This window comes from Nicotiana tomentosiformis, chromosome 1, assembly GCF_000390325.3.
Source record: "Nicotiana tomentosiformis chromosome 1, ASM39032v3, whole genome shotgun sequence".
Taxonomy (NCBI): domain Eukaryota; kingdom Viridiplantae; phylum Streptophyta; class Magnoliopsida; order Solanales; family Solanaceae; genus Nicotiana; species Nicotiana tomentosiformis.
Window position 1 is genome coordinate 158,598,779 of NC_090812.1, and position 16,621 is coordinate 158,615,399.

Sequence of the window (16,621 nt, forward strand, 5' to 3'; positions counted from 1 at the left end):
CACAGAGACGTTCAAATTAAAACAAATTTTGTTGAATAAATCCTTTATATAATACCCAAATTCTCAAAAGTTATCTTGTAATTACTCAAAAAATTTAAAAAGGAAATAAAATATATTAAATTTAAAAGTCAAAATCTTTTTTAATGATTGAAGCCCTAATTTATGGTCTTTTCTGATTTTTTATCTTGTCTGCTAGTTTGCAAATATATCCCAAAAATAATGAATATTCAATTTTCCTTACAAATATAAAGAAACTTTCATTCTCCTTCATAGCAACAAGTTCAAAGTTCAAATTGCAGGTTAATCATCATATTTGTTCCTCCGTGTAAAAAAATTTATTCTTTTCGACTCAAGCTACTTGTGCTTGCAAGTAGCGTATAATAGATTGTTTTGACTAGTTTTTTATGGGGATGGAGCACATCTCTCTCTCTCTCTCTCTCTCTCTCTCTCTCTCTCTCTATTTTATATATATATATAGTTTTTTATGGGGATGGAGCACATCTCTCTCTCTCTCTCTCTCTATTTTATATATATATATATATATATATATATATATATATATATATAATTTTTCTCAAATTTTATGCAATTTTACTTGTTTATAAATATTTGCTGTAATTATATTATTTTATAAAAGATTAAAAATTAAATACTCATGGGGCTTACGCCTCGTCTTATGCCCAAACCTTTTAAAACACTACTAAAAACCTTAACTTCAAGACAATTCAGGATATTTTTATCCTGAAAAACTAAAATTCAGGACCCACTGTTAATTCCTAAATAGCAGCCCTTTAGATTAACTACAGGGTGTCACGACCCGAAATTTTTACCTTCGGACCATGATGGCGCCTAACATTTCACTTGCTAGGCAAGCCAACGTTATAATAATATTAGCCATTTTTAAAATAATTTTAAAATTTATTAATAACAAAGAAATAAATGCGGAAGTAAGGTCTGAAATATAGTGAATAATCCATAAAAATAACGGTGTCTAAATACCATCCCAGAATTGGTGTCATAAGTGCACGAGCTTCTAGAATAATACAGATAAAGGTCTAAATAAAATAAAGCTGCCTGGAAACAAACACACAGCTAAAGTAAAGTAGACGGGGACTTCAGAACCGCGGACGCCGTGCAGTTATACCTCAAGTCTCCTCTGGTAGCTGAAATCCGAGTAAGTCTATGGTACGTCGATGGGACCAACTCCGAAATCTGCACAAGAAGTGCAGAGTGTAGTATCAGTACAACCGACCCCATGTACTGGTAAGTGCTGAGCCTAACCTCGATGAAGTAGTGACGAGGCTAAGGCGATTCACTTACATTAACTTGTACGCAATATTAGTAACAACAACAAATAATAGAAATATATGAGATAACTCATTTATAATAATTGGAGCCAACTCAGCAGTCATAACCCATTATTATTTCAACCAATTTCCATTGCAGCGTGCAAACCGCTCCCACAATATATTCATATTCAATCCTCCAATATATTTATTTTATTCAAGTATATATAGACTTTAACAAGTCTGTTGTGGCTTGCAACCCAATACTCCAATATAGACTTTTTAATAAGTCTGTTGCGGCGTGCAACCCGATCCCCCAATATATTCATTTCAATCAATTCAGTTACGTATATGGACTTTTTAATAAGTATATTGCGGAGTGCAACCCGATCCCCCAATATATTCATTTCAATCTATTCTGTTAAGTATATGGACTTTTTAATAAGTCTGTTGCGGCGTACAACCCGCTCCTCCAACATATTCATTTACCAATTCTTATAGAAGAAATTGCCCCAATAAATGCAACAATTAATATAAAATTTTAAGACAACACGCATATAATAATTATGATTTAATTATGAAACTAACAATGACAAATAGCAATTTATTATAGAAATCAGGTAGAAAATAGGCAGTTTAAATTTTAATATGCTAAATGCCAAGTAACAATTAATACACATAATTCAAATAAGATGTAACAATTAATGCAGGAATTCAAGAATTAATATTTGACAAAGAATATGAGAGAAATAATTATTATAACAGTTAATTCATGATTTAAAATAATTTATGATTTTTCAAGTAAATATGCAAACAATTAATTTGACGACGTATAGACACTCGTCACCTCGCCTATACGTCATTCACATGCATTTCACATAACAAATAATTTAAGGGTTCTATTCTCTCAAGTCAAGGTTAACCACGACACTTACCTCGCTTTGCAAATTCCAATCAATTACTCGACCAAAGCTTTTCCTTTTAAATTTGTCTGCAAAAGTTTCAAATCTATTCACAAATAATTTGATATACTCAATACGAATCATAGGAATTAATTCCATATGAATTTACTAATTTTCGGAAAAACTTATGAAATCCGAACACTCATTCCGAGACGAGTCCAACCATACAAAAATTATCAAATTGCGATGTCAAATGGACCTTCAAATCTAAATTTTCCGTTTTTAGAAAGTTTTACAAAACTTCCTATTTCTTGCATCTAAATCCGAAATAAAGGATGATTATAGACATGGATTCATGAAATATAATCACTATAGGATAAGGAACACTTACCCCAATTTTTTCCGTAAAAATCGCCCAAGAATTCGCCTTACCCGAGCTCAAAATGACCAAAATGAGTAAAAACCTCGGAATCTTTGATTTATACACTACCCAGGCATTTTCGCACATGTGGTGCATGGGCTCGCACTTGCGAGCTTGCATTTGAGAGAAAAATCTCGCATCTGCGAAATGGGGCTGCCAGGCGAGGCCTCGCATCTGCGGAGGAAAAATGCGCACAAACGCTGACCTCCGCTTCTGCGATTGTTGTGTCTGCTTCTCCGGACGCGCGGGTGCGTGCAGGTTTCCGCACCAGCGGACTTTTGCCCAGCCACGCCTGGGCGCATCTGCGATGGAAGGCTCGCTTCTGCGAGCTCGCACCTACGGTCAAAAATCCGCTGGTGCGATTACACTAGAAGGCCAAATTTCAAATTTTGCTTAAGTCCAATTCTTGTTCCGATTTCGATTCGAATCACACTCGGGGTACTCGGAACCCCGTTCGAATATGCCAACAAGTTCCGTAACATAATACAGACTTACTCAGGGTCTAAAATCACGTCAAACAATGCTGAAATTATAATTCACACCCTGATTCAAACTTTGAGTTTTAAACTTTTTAATTTACAAATCTCGTGCCAAAATATATTAAATAAATCCGGAATGACTTCAAATTTGGCACACAAGTCCTAAATAACATACCAGAGCTATTCAAATTTCCAGAATCGAATTCCGGCTCCGTTATCAAAAAGTCAACCCCGTGGTCAAACTTGGAATCTTTAGCCTTTAAATTACTGTTTTCCGTTAAATGGTCATAACTTGAGTTAGGGACTTCCAAATTAAATTTCGGGCATACGCCAAAATCCCAAATCACAATACGGACCTACCGGAACTGTCAAAATATTGATACGGGTCCGTTTACTCAAAATGTTAACCAAAATCAACTCAATTGAGTTTTAAGGCTCTATTTCATATTTTAATCCATTTTTCACATAAAAACTTTTCGAAAATTTTTACAGACTGCGCACGCAAGTTGAAGAATGATAAATAGTGCTTTTCGAGGTTTTAGAACACAGAATTACTTATTAAATTTAAAGATGACATTTTGGGTCATCACATATGATGTCATTTCTACATGTTTGGGACCCATTTAAGACATAATCGAGTAAAAATAGCACGGGCTAGCCAGTTTTCGGACTGGTAATTAAAAAATAATCACCGTTTGTAAAGTCATTGAAAAATAGCCACTATTTTGCTGCAACACGAAAAGTTCTAGCATAATATACTGTAGATTGGTGCACCTATGTATGAACTTTCAGCATATTATGCTGGAACTCGAGCACACGGAAAGTTCCAGCATAGTATACTGGATATTGGAGCATTTGTGTATGAACTTCCATCATATTATGGTGGACCGATATATTATGCTGGAACTCCAGTATATTATGATGGAGTTCCAACATATTTATACTGGAACTCCATCATAATATACTGGAGTTCCAACATAATATAGTGGAACTAGAAGTTCACATGTAAAAATTTTGAATTCCAGTATATTATACTGGAATATTTTCCGGATTTTGAACAGTGTTCTCGTTCAGATTTATCTTTACATAAAAAGTGGCTAAATTTCGACTACTTTTGAAACTGTGACTATTTTTTAATTATCACTTATAAATCTGGCTATTTTTGAATTTCACCCTATAATCGAAGATTATAAATTTTGGTAAGTTTAGCCACTTCGGAAACGAAGTTATAAAAATATGCATCCGAAGTTTTGCTTGAACTTTAGCTATTGCTTGTGCAACAAATTTTCGACATATACGTTTAATAAATATGTATATCTAAAGTTTTAACTACTAATATCTCAAATATATATGTTCGAAACAAAAAATAGTTTTTCTCAGGTATAAACTACAAATCTTTCATATAGGCCTTACTTTCTTAAAATTTCGTTTATATATGAAATTTTAAACTTGTTTACCTGATTTTAGCTAGATTTTTCTATTTACTTAAAGTAACAAAAGTTTTTTTAAAATAAAATATACACAAATTCGGTCAAAGCTACACTTTATATATAACTTGAATATAATTTTTTATTATACAGAATCTGACCAAAAGTTATAATTTATATACAACTTGTATACAAATATTTTGTATAGAATCTGGTCAAAAATACTAAAATTTATATATAACTTATATACAAAATATATACAATATATACCATTTATATTTTGTATATGAAAGATTTCCCAACTAATCACATGTTAAGTATATACAAAATTGAATTCTAACGACCTTCAAAGTAAGTAAAATGAATAAAGTATGAATTTGCACTATTCTACCTTTCTCTATTGGACAAATGACTGACTTCTCGATAGAGAGCTCTTTATATCCTATAATTAGGTTTATTCGTGTAAATCAGAATAAGTCGGACGACTATGAATATTGAATGGTCAAAATCGAAATAAAAATCGATTGACATCTCAATCTCAAATTCTCAACTAATGAATTATTGAATGGTTGTTTATCTACTTTGCGGATTCTTTTAATCTTTTTATGCTTTTTAGTATCCAAATTTGATGAAAAGATTGATGTTAATGTCCAAAGAAAATGACTACTTATGCATATAAAGAAGAAGCCTTGACCCAAAAAAATTGGGAGGGGTAGCGAAATATCTTGCCGCATAAGTAGCGACCTACACGAATGATGTAACGACTACCCCTGTCTCCGACATGAAACTGCTATTACACAAAAAGGTTGACAGTATAAATTATAAATTTAAATTATATATAGTGTCATTGTAAGAAATTATTTTACACTATTAAATCAGTTTTACCTTTGACGTATCTTATTTTCAAGATTACAAGTCTCATGGAAGCTTATATGTAATAACGTTAGCATGACTTGTTAATGTCCAAAATTATTTATACTAACAGTGCATATAACTCAAACTCATGAAATATATACTGAACAAAGTTTCAAGCAACTTAACCATGAATACATACTTATTTATTGGACTGATAATGCAAGACTGCAGAAACAAGTAATCAAATGAAAATAGAAAGAAGATATAACAAAATGCATTGTAAATGGTGTTAGAAATTAGACTGGTAGGTAAGTCATGCAAATCTATATAGAGATTAGTTTAAACCTGCTATTCTTCATATAACATAATCATTACAATTATTCACCCCACCAGAAAATGAAGAATAATTATTCAACAGATTGATTGGATTTTTAGTTTGCTTTCTAAAATGATAATGGCATTCAAATTGATAGCCATATTGTTACTGGAAATAAATCTTGCATTATTTGGCAGGGAAGGAAATGTTTTTGCAGTTAAAAGCATTCAGGTATGGGTAATATTTTTATGTACATTATATATATAATTTTTAAAAAACATTTCCCAGTTTCTTCTGAAACCTACTTTCGTTGATACCAAAAGAAGGAAGAATGGATATTCCTCTATATACATTGTTCAGACTTTTCAAAAAATATTGCATATGTCTCATATCTTTAAAAAATAAGTTGTTTTTGATGAATCTGACACGCACTCGACAATATTTTTAAAAAGTCGTAGCAACATATAGTCTACTAGTGCCATTTCCTTTTCCCTTTCACCAAGGTAGTATCAAGTATTATTAGTAGATAGTGGCATTATAAATTTTTCCCTTTCTCTAATACTTATATCAGTTATCACCAGACCATTTTTTCTACACAACTATATTTTCTTATATATCGAATATAATAGTTTTTCTATACATTGAGTTGTTACTTGATGTTTTTTTTTTTTTTAAATTCTTTTGATTTTTTGTTAGAGTGAAGATGGAGATGTCATTGACTGCATTGACATTTTCAAGCAGCCAGCTTTGTCTCATCCTGCTTTGAAGAACCACAAAATCCAGGTCTGTTCAACTGACATTAACAATTACAGGAAGAGTTTATTAATACAATTATAAATATTAAAGTGTAAAAGAATTTTTATACTATCATGTCGCTGAAATAACGATAACTTAAGTAATCATCCATAAAATGAAGAGGTAGTAACCTGAAAAACAGGGAAGATTAATTATCTATCTACTACACCATGTTATACTTCACGTATATACTCTACGCGTTACATTTTATATGATACTATTTTATTATATTTGCTCCAAAAAAGAATGATACATTCTATATTTGGAAAAAATCTAATTTAAATTTCTCGTTTTATCCTTAGTGACATGATTTTATGGCTATATAAATATACATGGCATGTCCAAGACCACAAAAAAAAAAAAGCTCAGCCCCGTGCACAAAGCATCCCGCGTTCAGGCAGGATCCGAGGAAGGGCCGCCACACTCCAAGGAGTGTGATGTAGGCAACCTACCTTGATGCAAGCATCAATCGCTAATTCAACAATATGTTTAAGACCACAAATCTAAAATTTATCTTTTCTTAAATCCGTGCCGAATCAAACAACTTTATATAAGATTAAATGGGGATATAAGTTATATCATTTAATTATAGGAAAAAAAAAAGATACATATATTTCATTCATAAAGCAAAGCTGCAGATTAAAACCATTTTGCTTCACTGATCAGATGACACCAAGTGATAAACCAGTGATGGAGAATTTTCTCACACCAAAAAATACAAAAACAGACCAAGAATCCTACAAGTTTGTCACGACACAAATCTGGCAAAAAGATGGAAATTGTCCAAAAGGGACAATTCCCATTCGAAGAACACAGAAGAAGAAGAAGGATCAATTGAAGAAGCCTAGCTTCTTTCATAGAGATAATGGATTGAGGAGCAAAAAGGATATCTACCTTTCACAGATGAATCACTCAGTGAGTAATTTTTCTATCAATGTAGTTTAATATATGATGACGGGTTAGTTACTATTTTTATTGGGTTACTAATTATGCTTATCATATATATATTTACTAGTAATGAGAGTACATTTTAGAAAAGGGGTAAAAAACAATGACCCTCTACTATACGAAAGTTATATTTAATTTTATCCATCATTATATTTTGGACCCTCATATCATTGTCGTTAGCAAACCTTGACGTTAAATGAGTTCAAATCTGAAGTATAACTGAGAATAGATAGTTCTAAACCATAGTCAAAAGTAAAGGATAAATAGGGCCTTTTCAAATATTTTGATCGATACACGAAATCCACTCAATTCAAGTTACAACTCTATTAAATTGTCAAGGGCAATATTTTACTAACGATAACGGTATGAACACTAAATATTAAAAATTTAAATATATGTTTTTTCGAAAGTGTTATGTCGTACATTTTATGTAATGGATTATATGAATGTCTGTTATTTAAAAATATTATTTATGTTTAACACCAAAGTACGACAAATTAAGGGTACGCCATTGAGATATATATTTAGTATAGAAAAAGAGTAAATTTAAATATTTTCCCTACATTATAAGTGATTTGATTATGTAATATAAATATTGTAGAGAAATTCTTCCTTCCTTTCTAAACCTAATATTTTTATTTCTTTTTGGTTTTGTTGACATGAATATGTAGTTGGCTATACTGCATACAGAAGGATATAGATATTTAGGAGCAAAAACAGACATGGTAACGTGGAATCCTCATGTGGAAGCAGATGATGAGTATAGCACTTCTCGAGTTGCACTTATCAGTGGAGCTTACTATGACTATCAAGACATTGAATCTGGATGGGCAGTTAGTATAATAGTTTCTCTTACCTTATCTTTTTTCTTTAAATATATCCCATAGTACGTTGCTCGGATTTTTCAAAGATATCGCCAGATACGTATTAGAATCTTTAAAAAAGTAGTGTATTTTGACGGATTCGATAAGGGTGTGATAGCATTTTTTGGAGAGTCCGCGCAACATAACTTCTAGTATTATTCATACTTCTAGTTTATGTTGCTAAGACTCTCCAAAAATATCACCGGAAGCACGTTGAATCCTCCATAATAGTACATTTTGGCGGATTCTACACGGATACGACAACATTATTAGAGAGTCCACGCAACATAGCTTTTAGCTAATATTGTTCATACTTCTAGTTTATGTTACTAATTAAGACTCTCCAAAAATATCATCGGATCCTCCAAAAATAATGTATTTTGGCGGATTCGACACGGGTGTGGCAATATTTTTTAAGAGTCCGCACAACAAAGTTTCTGGTGTTGTGCTCTAGTTATATACATTGCCATTGTAAAAATTCTTTAAACTGTCAGTGTAGTTTCATAGAATTAAACTTGCGTGTTATTAATAATTTGTAGCATTTACTAAATGGTTGATTAATTTCAACATTTTAGGTTAATCCAAGGGTTTATGGCGATAGGCAAACGAGATTTTTCACTTATTGGACTGTAAGTATATTTAGATATCTTCATTTCTTAGTCATTTTGTTTAAATTATCTCGTTTTCTACTTATGAAAATTCCTAAGTTCAACCTAATATTAATTATTTTGACAATTACTCCATTATACTTTAACAGCATTATTACAAAGAAATAGTATCACTTTTTAAAGGTTACCAAACAATATAATCATAAAGAATTACTTGTAACTGGTTTTTGAGTGACTTGATTGTATATAGTCTTTTACACCATTAATACATATAACTTAAACCGTTAAACGGATTAAGTATAGGATCTAAGTTATGAGTTTAGGAATATACATTATCAGTGTAAATAATCTTTACACTATCAAAGATCATCCTTATCTTTGACAACGAACATTTATTTTATTTTCTAGATTACATACCCCATATTTTAAAGAGGCTTACTTGTAAAAAGCCTTGGTAACCTAATAGTGTAAAAATTATTTATATTGATAATATATATAACTTAAACTCAATTAATAACCATGTTAAATTAATGTAATTTATGATAATTTTTTCTGTGTGAACTTACTGTGTGTTTGGATGTTCAAATGATAGACTGATGGCTCAAAAGAAACAGGTTGCTTTGACCTGACATGCCCTGGTTTTGTACAAACAAGTCATGAGATAGCACTTGGTGCAGCTATATACCCAATCTCAACCCAAAATGGCCTCCCTTATTCAATTACTGTTTACATTTACAAGGTTAGTAACATCATATATATTTTTTGGTTTTCCATTCGGTTCCATATTCATATTGGGTCCAAACTAATTCGGATCTGCGTCGTTAGTGGCGGACCCAGGATTTTGTGCAAGCGAGTTTAATTTTAGAAGTACATAACTTTAGTCGTAAAATAGTAGTTGTCAAGTGGATTCAAATAAAATATTTATACAAAATTTACACAACTTTAATCCTAATTTATATATATACACAATATTATTTTTTGATGAAGCGGGTTCAATTGAACCCGCTTGCCACCACGTGCGTCCGCCACTGTGCGTCGTATACGCTTCATTATAGAAGAAAACACTCTATTTTTTTAATTTCCTATATTCAAATCTGAAGTCTTTGATTAAGAATGAAGAGATCATATATATATATATATATATATATATATATATATATATATATATATCGTACTACGATTTATACGACAACATCTCGAAATATAAACATCTTTGATATTAGACATTTACATTCTATTATTATTTTTCTTTTTCAAATAAGAATGGTTTGCTTGCATTTGCCACACAAACATGAGTCTTATTTTTGTCAAGTTTCTCGGATGCTTTTGCAAATACACGTCGACACACATTATATTATGAATTTAAGTTATATATATATTGATAATGTAATAATTTTATACTATCACCGTAATTTAATTGGGCATAGCAGGCTATCATATAAAGTTTGCAATGAAAAGTTGATTACAATTTATAGGTTAACTTAACTCGATAGTATAAAAATGATATTTACACATAACTTACTTTTTTATTACATCTAGGTTTTGTTGACCTACAAGTAACTTTTCATAGCAAATCTGATAAGTTAATTACTAAAAAAATAGAACAACAATTTTCAAATTATATCTAGTAAAATTTCCCTAACAACATAAAAATTATTAACACTATAAATATACATCATTAAATTCTTTAAATCATTCTTGTATTATTTCTCGTCGGCATGCATATCCAAATTCATGTCAGAAAAAAAATATTATTAATTCAATTTACGTGCCTTCCTTTTCGAATAAAGATAACTTGCTCACATTTGACAATGACTGTCTCTTTTTTTCTTTTATCTTATAATTTCTCCTTATTTTTCACCTAATTAGGATTTAAATACAAGCAACTGGTGGCTACAATATGGAGAAACAATAAACATAGGATATTGGCCATCAGAGATATTTGAAGGTGGGCTAAAATACCATGCAGAAACAGTTCAATGGGGTGGTGAAGTTTATAGCAGCAAAGTAGGGACACATCCACATACAAAAACACAAATGGGAAGTGGAGCTTTTCCTGTTTTCATATATGCAAATACAGGTTTTATGAAAAGAATGAGAGTTCTTCAAAATTCAATGGAGTTGAGATTTCCAGAATATGTTGATGCTTATTCTGAGGAATATGATTGTTATCGTACTCAGTATATGGGTGATTATGTTGAAGAACCTGAATTTCACTTTGGAGGACCGGGAAGGAATCCAATATGCCCTTAAAAGCACATTGTTACGCTAGCTTCAGTTCCAAACAAGTCGAGGTCGGTTGTATGAATTGTTACTAATTTTGAATTTTGTTGAGTTTATTATCAATCTTGAATTCGCTTTAACAGCTTGTTTGGATGATTGTTATCTATTGTATTGTATAGTATTGTATTGTTGCTTTAAATACAATACTTATTTTGATCATTACTTAATTTATTATATCACATCGTTAGATTTGTCGTTATGTAAAGACGAAGAGTGCCACTTTATGTAACGATCAATTTGATGTGGTCGTGTCGTTACCTAATTTTTTCCTCATCTTGCCCTTCCTTATTATTAACTAAAATTATTTTATCTTTTGCGCTACAGCCCGGTGCACTAAGCTCTCGCTATGTGCAAGGTGCAGGGAAGGACCGGACCACAAGAGTATATTGTATGCAGTCTTACCCTGCAATTCTGCAAGAGACTATTTTCACAGCTTGAACTCGTGACCTCCTAGTCACATGACATCAACTTTACCAGTTACGTCAAGGCTCACTTGTTTTCCAAAAGCAAATGTATTTAAAATTTCACTACCAAATCAACATGATAAACTAGAATATAAAAGTAACGGTGGAGGATAAATCAATTGTTGTTATAAAATAAATACTATAAAGTAGATAAACTGAAGATAAGTGTAGAGAGAAACTGATATATTATTCAACTTCAAATTCATGTACATAATGAATTGAAAACTCCTCTATTTATAGAAGAAAGGAAGCAGCTGCAAGGCTTTTCTTTAGTTGCTTGTAAGCTGTCTGCATAAGCTGCTTGCAACCTGCCTGCTTAATAAGAAGCTGCTGCAAATCATTTCATTGAGCTGCTTGAAACCTGCCTGCATCAGCTGCTTGTAGATAAACTTCAACAAAGTACTAAATGGATAATCTTCTTCAGGAAAATTATCTATAGCGGAGTAATAAATGAACATCTATAATATAATTATTTTCATAACACTCCCCCTTGGATATTCATTAAAAGGTATTGTGCCTCGTTAAAACCTTACTAGAAAATATTCAGTGGGAAAAATCCTAGTGAAGGAAAAAGAGTACACATATTTAGTAATACGCATTTTTAGATGCCTCATTAAAAACCTTATAAGGAAAACCCTGTGGGAAAAAACCTTAGTAAGGAAAAAAAAGAGTACATCGCGTATTTTACTCCCCCTGATGAAAACCTTATTTCAAATATTTGAGTCTCCGCATTCCAATCTTGTATACCATCTTCTCAAAGTTAAAGTTGGCAAAGATTTAGTGAATAAATCTGCCGGATTGTCACTTGAACGGATTTGCTGCACATCAATGTCACCATTTTTCTGAAGATCGTGTGTGTAGAATAATTTTGGTGAAATGTGCTTCGTTCTATCTCCTTTTATAAATCCTCCCTTCAATTGGGCTATGCATGCAGCATTATCTTCGTATAAAATTGTGGATCTTTTATCACACTCCAAACCACATTTTTCTTGAATAAAATGAATCATTGATCTCAACCATACGCATTCCCTACTTGCTTCATGAATAGCTATTATCTCAGTATGATTTGAAGAAGTAGCAATAATTGACTGCTTTATGGAGCGTCATGATATGACAGTACCTCCACATGTAAACACGTACCCGGTTTGAGATCGAGCTTTATGGGGATCAGATAAATAACCTGCATCTGCATAACCAACAAGATCTGCACTACATTTGTTAGCATAAAATAAACCCATATCAAGAGTTCCCTTTAAATATCGCAAAATATGCTTAATCCCATTCCAATGTCTCCGAGTAGGAGAAGAACTATATCTTGCTAGTAAATTAACAGAAAATGCTATGTCAGGCCTTGTAGCATTAACAAGATACATAAGTGCACCAATTGCACTGAGATAGGGTGTTTCAGGACCAAGGAGTTCCTCATCCTCTTCTGGAGGTCGGAACGGGTCCTTATTCACTTCAAGTGATCGAACAACCATTGGTGTACTCAATGGGTGCGCTTTGTCCATGTAAAAGCGTTTTAAGACCCTTTCTGTATAGGCAGATTGATGCATAAAGATCCCGTTTGCTAAATGTTCAATTTGCAATCCAAGACAAAGTTTTGTTTTTCCAAGATCTTTCATCTCAAATTCTTTCTTAAGATATTCAATTGCCTTTTGAAGCTCTTCTGAAGTTCCAACAAGATTTATGTCATCAACATAAATAGCAAGTATAACAAATTCTGATGTCATTTTCTTTATAAAAATATATGGACAAATAACATCATTTATGTAACCCTCTTTCAGTAAATATTCACTAAGGCGATTATACCACATGCGCCCAGATTGCTTTAAACCGTACAAAGATCTTTGTAATCTGATTGAACACATTTCCCGAGATTTCGAATATGCTTCAGGCATTTTATATCCTTCAGGAATTTTCATGTAAATCTCATTATCAAGTGACCCGTACAGATAAGCTGTAACCACATCCATCATATGTATTTCAAGTCTTTTACGTAAGGCTAAACTGATGAGATATCGAAATGTTATGACATCCATAACTGGTAAATATGTTTCTTCATAATCGACTCCAGGTCGTTGTGAGAATCCTTGTGCGACAAGGCGAGCCTTGTATCTTTCAACTTAATTTTGGTCATTCCTTTTTCGCACAAAAAACCATTTATGACCAACTGATTTTATACCAGTAGGTGTTTGGACTACTGGTCCAAAGACATCTCTTTTAGCAAGTGCGATCAATTCTGATTGAATTGCCCCTTGCCATTTTGGCCAATCATATCTTTGTTGACATTGTTCGACAAATCGGGGTTCAAAATCCTCACTATCTTGCATAATGTTAAGTGCAATATTATATGCAAAAATATTATCCACCACTATTTCAGATCGATTTAAATTAATCCCATCACCAGTAGAACTTATTAAAAGTTCCTCACTCACTTGAGTCTCGGGTTTATTGATTTCTTCAGGAATCTCATAACTAATAAGATCTTGGGTCTCTTCAGGAGATCCCTTCATAATATCATTTTGATCATTTGTCGATTTTCTTTTTCTAGGATTTCGATCCTTAGAACCTATAGGCCTACCACGCTTCAGGCGTGCTTTAGGTTCACTAGCTCTCATGCTAGTAGATAGTCCTGCTGGGACATCAATTCGGATAGGCACATTCTCTGCAGGGATATGTGACTTAGTTATCTTTTTCAAATCAGTAAATGCATCTGGCATTTGATTTGCTATATTCTGTAAATGGATGATCTTCTGGACCTCCTGATTACATATAGGGGTACGTGGATCAAAGTGAGATAATGATGAAACTTTCCACACAATTTCTCTTTTGATTTCCTTTTCTCTCCCCCTAATTGTGGGAAATTTGTTTCATCAAATCGACAATCTGCAAATCGAGCAGTAAATAAATCTCCTATCAATGGTTCAAGATAGCGACTAATAGAGGATGATTCAAACCCAATATATATTCCTAACCTTCTTTGGGGGCTCATCTTACTGCGATGTGGTAGTGCTACTGGCACATATACAACACATCCAAAAATTCGTAGATAGGCAATATTTGGTTCATGACCAAAAACTAATTGTGACGGAGAATATTTATTATAATATGTTGGTCTGGGACGGATAAGTGATGTTGCGTGCAAGATAGCATGCCCCCAAACAGTAGTGGATAATTTTATTTTCATAAGTAGTGGTCTTGCTATCAATTGTAGTTGTTTAATAAATGACTCTACAAGGCCATTTTGAGTATGAACATAAGCTACAGGATGTTCAACTTTTATTCCAACTGATAGACAGTAATTATCAAAAGCTTGAGATGAGAATTCTACAGCATTATCAAGGCGAATAGCCTTTATAGGATAATCTGAGAATTGTGCCCTTAATCGAATTATTTGGGCTAATAACTTTGCAAACGCCAGGTTGCGAGATGATAGTAGGCAAACATGAGACCATCTTGAAGATGCATCTATTAGGACCATAAAATATCTAAACAGCCCACTTGGTAGGTGAATAGGTCCACATATATCCCCATGTATACGTTCTAAAAAGGTAGGGGACTCAATGCCAACCTTCATTGGTGATGGTCTAGTGATCATTTTGCTTTGATAACAAGCATCACAAGAAAATTCATCATTTGTAAGAATCTTCAGGTTCTTTAATGGATGCCCACTCGAATTTTCAGTAATTCGTCTCATCATTATTGATCCAGGATGACCCAAACGGCCATGCTAAAGCACAAAAGTATTTGAATCAGTAAACTTCTGGTTTACGATAGAGTGTGCTTCAACTGTACTAATCTTTGAATAGTATAAGCCAGAAGATAAAGTTGGTAACTTTTCTACAATGCATTTCTGGCCAGAAATATTCTTTGTAATACAAAGATATTCCACGTTCATTTCATCTATTGTCTCAACATGATACCCATTTCGGCGGATATCTATAAAACTCAACAAGTTTCTTCGGGACTTGGAGGAGAATAATGCATTGTCTATAATAAGTTTTGTTCCCTTAGACAGAAATACAATAGCTCTTCTAAAGCCTTCAATCAAACTTATATTACCAGAAATTGTAGAAACATTTGCTTTTTCCTTATGCAAATAAGAAAAGTATTTCTGATCTTTGAATATGGCATGAGTTGTTCCACTATCAATTACACAAATATCTTCATGATTGATCTTTGATCCAAACATAATTTGAGGATTATCCATATTCTTCAAAATGACATAAACAAAATAAATATGATAGTAAACATTATTATCTAAGCATAACTTTTATTTATGTACAACAATTACATAACCATACTATCTACTACAAACATAAAAAATTAAAATATTTACATTTCTACAGATTCACTACCGATCACATGACTTGTTTTTCCTTCTGGGAGTGCAAAATAATCAGCTACATCCAAATGCATGAAGTCTAAATTATCTTCAGAAATAAAATTTGCTTCAGTATTTTTCTCTGTCTTCTTCAGGGAGGCTTGATACAGCTCAACCAGCATTTTCTGGCTTTGCTTCTTGTATCGCTTCATGCTTTTGTTCCTTCCTTTTCTACTATTGGTGGTGAGGAGGGTTCTTTGGTGCATTGTTATTACCACGATTAGAGTTTCCTCCCCGACCACGGCCATGACCACGACTGAGGCCACGTCCTCTTCCACACTTAGCTTGGTGGAAGTTCGTCTCATTCACTTCAGGGAATGGACAAGAACCAATAGGTCGGCTTTCATGATTTTTCATTAATAGCCCATTATGTTGCTCGGCTACAAGAAGATGTGAGATAAGTTCAGAATACTTTTTAAATCCCATCTCTAGATATTGCTGCTGCAGGAGCATATTCGAGGCATGAAAAGTGGTGAAAGTTTTCTCCAACATATCATGATCAGTAATATTATCACCACATAGTTTCAATTTGGAAATAATTCTGAACATAGCAGAATTATACTCACTGATAGATTTAAAATCTTGTA

At 32.7% G+C, this 16,621-nt stretch overlaps 1 protein-coding gene across 2 annotated transcripts; it reads left to right on the top strand.

Annotated features, from left to right (window-relative positions):
• Positions 1–5,750: 5,750 nt before the first annotated feature.
• Positions 5,751–11,362, top strand: LOC104091326 (protein neprosin-like). Of its 2 annotated transcripts, XM_009596649.4 has the most exons (7): positions 5,751–5,917; positions 6,383–6,469; positions 7,148–7,396; positions 8,101–8,262; positions 8,868–8,921; positions 9,493–9,639; positions 10,770–11,362. In XM_009596649.4, the coding sequence occupies exons 1-7, from the start codon at positions 5,819–5,821 to the stop codon at positions 11,151–11,153; spliced, it is 1,182 nt and encodes a 393-aa protein (XP_009594944.1). In that variant the 5' UTR covers positions 5,751–5,818; the 3' UTR covers positions 11,154–11,362. The 2 variants fall into 2 exon arrangements, with proteins under 2 accessions (XP_009594944.1, XP_070035932.1); XM_070179831.1 differs by lacking the exon at positions 7,148–7,396.
• Positions 11,363–16,621: the final 5,259 nt, after the last annotated feature.